General features: G+C 45.3%; 1 protein-coding gene across 1 annotated transcript in view; it reads right to left on the bottom strand.

Annotated features, from left to right (window-relative positions):
• Nucleotides 1–590: 590 nt before the first annotated feature.
• The window catches only part of DNM3 (dynamin 3), a 169,533-nt gene continuing 164,123 nt past the window's right edge, over nucleotides 591–6,000 (bottom strand). Inside the window, exons 22-23 of the mRNA XM_054384182.1 lie at nucleotides 4,958–5,013; nucleotides 591–988 (exon numbers count right to left, since the gene is read on the bottom strand). Of these exons, the coding sequence (XP_054240157.1) occupies nucleotides 591–988; nucleotides 4,958–5,013 (454 nt within the window). The remainder of the gene's footprint in view (nucleotides 989–4,957; nucleotides 5,014–6,000) is intronic.

Below are 6,000 nucleotides of genomic sequence, written 5' to 3'. Positions count from 1 at the left end.
CTTACTGAAAACATCATATCATGTGTATACAATTTACAAACAAGGGGAAACGCACACAATTGTCTTCATATCAAATTTAAAAGAGGCAAGCCTGAGCTGCATTTTCATACCAGGTTGGATGCAGCACGCTGGGTTCAGATAATGCAATTTACTCAAACTGCTATTTAGCCCAGCAGACTAGAAACTGGAGTGGGAAGATTTCCTGGATATAATCAGTCCTGGATATAGTCAGTTGGTTTGGACCACAATCAGCTCTGAGCTGTGTTTTCTCTGTTAACCAGAACTCAAGTCAAAGTGAAGGAAAGGACAAGCACAGAAGTTGCCTGTCATGAGATTTCCCTGTCAAGGTGACAAGTCAAAATGTGATCATTTTTATGCTGAGTAGGATTCAGACTTTTCCACCCCCAACAGGAATCTAACCCCAAAGACAGGAGGACAGATCAAGCCACACGTGTTCTGCCTCTGCCCTCCTTCACTCCCAGAACACTCCCCGGACACGGGGGTGCAGGAGCCTGGACACCCAACCTGACACCCCGAGACAACCAGCCCCGCACTGCCCTTGCAGATGTCGTCCCACCTTCCTCTCTGCTCTAGGCACCTCCAGACCCCGCAGGCCTGCGGGAAGCCTGGCGTGTTTTCGGCACCGCTGCTTCCTGAGCAGTTACATAAAGGAGGGCTGCCAGGCGCTCCGAGCGCGGAGCAAGCGGCAGCGACCGGAGCGCAGAGCAGCAGAGGGAGCTGCTGCCTGCCTCTGGAAGGCAGCGAGGGGAAGCCAAAGGTAAACAGCCGCCCCCAGCCCCCTGCTCCGCACTCGCTGCCATGGCAGTGACTAACTGTGTGACTAAGCCCAATTCAATGTTTAGTCTGAGGCCAGGGGATGATAGCGGTAGGGATGGCCTGGACGCTGTGGCTGCCGTGCCGGCCGCACTGCGACGGCCCCGGCCTGAGCTGCTGCCGGTGCCGAACTGCTGCCGGGCCCCAAAGGCAGCTCCCGGTTCATAGAAAGCTCCTTATGTCAATGCTGCAGGAACTCCACTTTGCTTATTGTCTCCAACATTTCAGCCGGGTTTCGAGTTTTGGGGCCGAGTCCCACTGCCTGGCCCCTTTAAGGGGCTGCTCAGCCTGTTGTGCCTTTTTTTTATTATTAAAAAAAAAAAAAAAAAAAAAAGGAAAACAGTGTTTGTAAAAGTTAGTGCTAAAGGGGCAGGGGATCATAGGTCCCCAGGGTTGAGTAAACGAGTCTGCAGAAAGAATCAGTTCTTCTAACTAGCACACATTAAGCAGACATAAAGAATTTACCAATGAAAATTGTGGACTAAGTATGTATTTAATAACTCCCTGATGTTGCTGCAGAGACTCCTCCTTTGAAGAGCGCAGTGGGGTTTTGAGCGGAGGGTAACTTGTACCCCCGCGCAAAGGCTTTTTAAAACAAGGAAAAGTTTTACGTTTATTTTTAACCTAAGCTACACACCCCACTTTTCCAGTTTTAAAAGAACTCCTAAAAGCTTTAGTTAGGCAAATGCAGAGCGAAAGAAACTAAATAAAGCAAGTCTAGACTTAAAGGTCGATCAGAAACACATGGGAGCTCTTCAGGCATTGCCTTGTGAGAAGTGCTATCGCTCCCCACACAGAGTCCACAAAATATGCTTTCAGTAGAGCATGGCTGTAGTTACCATGGGAGGCTCCTCTGAAGAAGATGGCTTCTCTTCCTGGAGCACAGCTAACCTCTAAATAAAAGGCTTTCATCCTCACTTCCATTTTACATTCTTGCTTGCTCGTGATCACCAGAGAACACTGGCAGAACGCATGCATGTAACTATTCTACAGTACAGCCTACAGATCTGAAATGGTAAACAAAAGTCCAGTGCTCCCTCCCTTTTCCATCATCTGGCTTCCCTGTAACGCAGCCCTCTCACAGCACTCCAGTATGTTACACTGGAGAAGTAAACCAGAAGATATTCAAACAAAAGCTCTAAGTGGCTTTTAAGTCTGACTGCAGGCAATTTATATTTTAAGTAATGATACAAATCTGGATCAAATCTAGATTGAGGTGTACAAGAAGAGGTTACAAGAGTGAGGAAATATGATTTCTTGTTTGGATGATTATTTAGGGAGACCAAGTATCTTCTTGGGATGGTGATAATGCCAGGAACTGGTTTTATTTTCACAAGGTTTTCTCTCTTTTCAGTGAGATCCTGGGAGAGCCACACAGCTTATCCTCTACTTTTCACAGTTCTTATATCAACCTGTGTGTCATATGGTACCTCTCAACCTCCATCAGCCTCTGAGTTTGGAAGAAAATCCAAACCAGAAGTAAAACTCCTGTAGCCATCACGGTTAAAGAACAGAGGCGAGACATGGTTTGCAAGCCTGCTTAGTTAGTCTGCAGTCTGTGCATACCTTAAACTCTTTCTGGCCTACAGCAGATGCAGTGTGGCTACTACAGAGTCTCCTGAACATCCACTCATGAGAAAGGTTCTTGAGTGGAAGTGGGGGAACCAAGAGGAGGAAAGGCACTTGATATTAGTGATGCAGGTCATAAGAAAATAGGAAAAGTAGAAAAAGGATGATAAAGTTAAGAGGATTAAAGCAAGAATCATGGACAAGAATCAGGAGATGATGATGTGAGATATGACAAACAGTACTCGGTGGTGATGAAAGGAAAAAGTAGTTGGGGAATACCTGTCTGACACTGTCCTTACCCCAAGGTCTGAGAAGGTGGAAATGTCTCAGATTTGGTTTTGTACTGAAAAACGTAATTTTTGTGAAACACAAAATGTCTCTAGTAAAGATGCCCACAGGAGTGAGACCTCAGTAGTGTGCCCATCTCTGGGGCCCTCAACACAAAGAGTATGTGGACCTGATGGAGCAGCTCCAGAGAAGGGCCACATAAATGATCAGAGGGCTGGAGCACCCCTCCTACAAAGCCAGGCTGAGAAAGATGGGGTTGTTCAGCCTGGGGAGACCTTATATTGAAGGGGGCCTACAAGAAGGCTGGGGAGGGACTGTTTACAACTGCATGTAGCAACAGGACGAGGGGCAATGGTTTTAAACTAGAGAAGAGTAGATAGTTATATTGGACATTAGGAAGAAGTTCTTTATCATGAGGGTAGTGGAACACTGGAACAGGTTGCCCGGGGAGGTAGCGGAGACGCCATCCCTAGAGACATTCAAGGTCAGGTTTGATGGAGCTCTGACCAACTTGATCTAATTGGGGATGCCCTGCTTACTGCTGGGGGGTTGGACTAGATGATCTAGATGAGGTCCCTTCCAGCCCAATGCATTTTAGGATTCTATGATTACTATCACAGGCAAGCCAGGACCAGAAGCACTGATGCACATAGCCCAGTGTTTGAGGATGCATGCCAGCTCTGCAGCATGTATGTATCAGGCTCCACTAATGCACAGAGGGTGTGCTGCAACTGTACTACCAGATACTTGCACAGCCAGCCAGCCAGCTAACCTCACTATTTCAAATGACCCAGCTGGACAATCCTCTCTCAGTGGGAGAATGTTTGTGCTAAACGTAAGCAAGCTGAAGTTGTTGGATTATGCTGGTTTATCCTATACCTATTTCTTTTAAGTGAAAGAAATAGAAGAGTGAATGGGAAGGATGAGCTCTTCTACTAGTCACCACTACAATGAAGCAATACAAATCTCCATCAGGAATTCAGGTTCCACTGTGCGAGACTTAACACACATACTCCTTTCAGAAGCAGAGAGGTTCAAAATACCTCAGGAACCTTTCATAAACCCTAGGTCAGGATGGTCAAAAGGATCAAAACTGCCTGTGGAAGAAAAGAGAATTAGGAGTGCTAAGTGATACGTTCAGAATGCTGCTCTACCTTCCTCTGCCCACAGAGGCTGGCAACACAAGGCTCCCAAAACCAGTAGGAGGAACATCTCCTCTTTGCATAGAAGCTCAGCTCTTATGTACTGCTCTGCATTTAGCTATCCTGTGCAGCATCAATGTCAACCATGTACCCTGTCTCTGAGCACCACAGCTACTTCTGCCCATTCTGTTATCCTCACCTCTGACCTTCCTCAGCCTTTTTGTCTTTCTCCTTACACACCTTGGTGCATGAAAGGAGCAAACGTCCTGGTTCTCAGCTGGAACTGCACCTCTTCTTGTCCATGATGACAACTAACGTGATTCTCCGTGCCACTGTTGTTAATGTAGCCACTGAGTGCCCTCATTCACTAAGGATCCAATACAGCTTGCAGGGCAGGGGAGAGTTTCAAAGAGAGCCTTTCAAGATGCCTGCAAGTTCAGGAAGTTCAAAGCATCAATGCTTGCTCTATATTTACTGTCCTATATTTTCTGTCCTAGCATAAGGAAGGCTAGAAACAGACTGCTGTACTGCCCAGTCTGAAAAAGGCATCACATTTCCTGCTAAACACCATTGCTGCAATCCTACATACACTTCATGGTAACCTTTATTAAGCTACTCTGTTATGAGATTAAATAATTACTGGGGACAAAACACATCTCCAGGTTCCTGCATTGCTGGCAAAAAACATTTACTATTTGACTCTGCTTTCCTTTTTCAAGGAAGAGGTTCCTTCTACTAGCAGTATCATGAGAGAGAAAAGGCTAAGGAATAACAACAGGAAAACTTTGGTGAAAAAGCCTTTCTTCCAACTTGTTGCAGGTTGTTTCTTTTTCTGTCTCATTCTCTCTCTCTTGCATCATTTTTACTTAACCTTTTCCATCACATGGGGCTGGTCTACACTGAGAGCAATGAAAAGCCATTTCCTAGCCTAATCCTCTTTGCTGAGCTTTGAAAGTAACTTGCAAGAGCCCAAATCAAATGGATTTCTCCTAGTTGACCTTGTTCTAAAAGCAATTTTGTGTTGAGTAGGGCAGGGATGAATAGCTCAGGAGCAATGCTAAAGATGATCAAAACTACCAGAGATACTGGTCCTCAGCTGGTTTTGCACATGGCAGGATGCTTACCCTGAGTAGTGCAGATAGTGTTTCTAATGGTTGGCACAGCCACTGACACCAGGCTGCTATTAGGAAAGATTGCCACATATTGCATTTTATGGTTTACAAACTGTCTGAAAAACTTTAAAAGACAGAAATGCATGGAGCAGGAGACAGATTTATAAAGGTGCCAGGGAAGGGATAAGTTGGAAAGAAACCAAGAGAAGACAGTGAGAAAGAAAGGAGGGAAGAGAGACAAACGTACCAGGCAGGAAATCAAGTGAAGGGAGGAGGTGAAAAAGGAAGCAAACAGGATGGTCAAGAAAGGGACAGCAAGGGAAGGGCAGACAAAAATGAAAACGAAATAGTGATAAAGGAGCTAGTGGAAGATGGGGGAAAGCAGAAGTCCTACATAAGAGATAAGGGAAAATAAATGGAGTCTCCTTCTTGAAGCAGCCAGCAGCAAAAGGAACATATTCCCAGGTGTGCATTTGGACAAGAAATGCAAATTAGTCTGGTAACAAATTACACAGGAGTGTCCTTCCCTGGGGCAGGATTCACAGAAAGATTAACTGACATTCTCAGAAGCCTTGTGCTCTTGGGGTCCTTGGCCAGGCAGAGTTGGAAACATACTGACTCAGGAAGAGCAGTATCCCCTCTGTGGTTGGCTGGGGCTTTGCATCACCTGTGTAGCTCACAGACATGAGATGCAGGATAGATTAGTTACTCTTTGGCTTTCTCTTTGCTCTTAAATTCAGCAGGATTTTGAAATTCCTCCAGAGAGCATTTTTATTTCTTTGCTTGCATGAAACACTTCTAATTGCTGATTATGTTTTTAGAAAATAACTTTCACTGAAAATCCATTCAAAGAGGACAGATGGATGCTACTGCTGGACAGAGCTATGCTGTACTGCTTGGGTGTTCAGATTGAGATCATCCAACTCACCATGCAAATGCTTTAAGGTGGGCACTTAATCATCCTGCCAGAAGAGTTTGATGCAATATTGGGTTAGCATTTGGTTAGCATTTATATTCCATTCAGTTAGCATTTATATTCCATTCAAAAATACAGC

The sequence above is a fragment of the Indicator indicator genome, chromosome 10 (assembly GCF_027791375.1).
Source record: "Indicator indicator isolate 239-I01 chromosome 10, UM_Iind_1.1, whole genome shotgun sequence".
Classification (NCBI taxonomy): domain Eukaryota; kingdom Metazoa; phylum Chordata; class Aves; order Piciformes; family Indicatoridae; genus Indicator; species Indicator indicator.
This window is presented reverse-complemented; position numbering and strand designations above follow the sequence as displayed.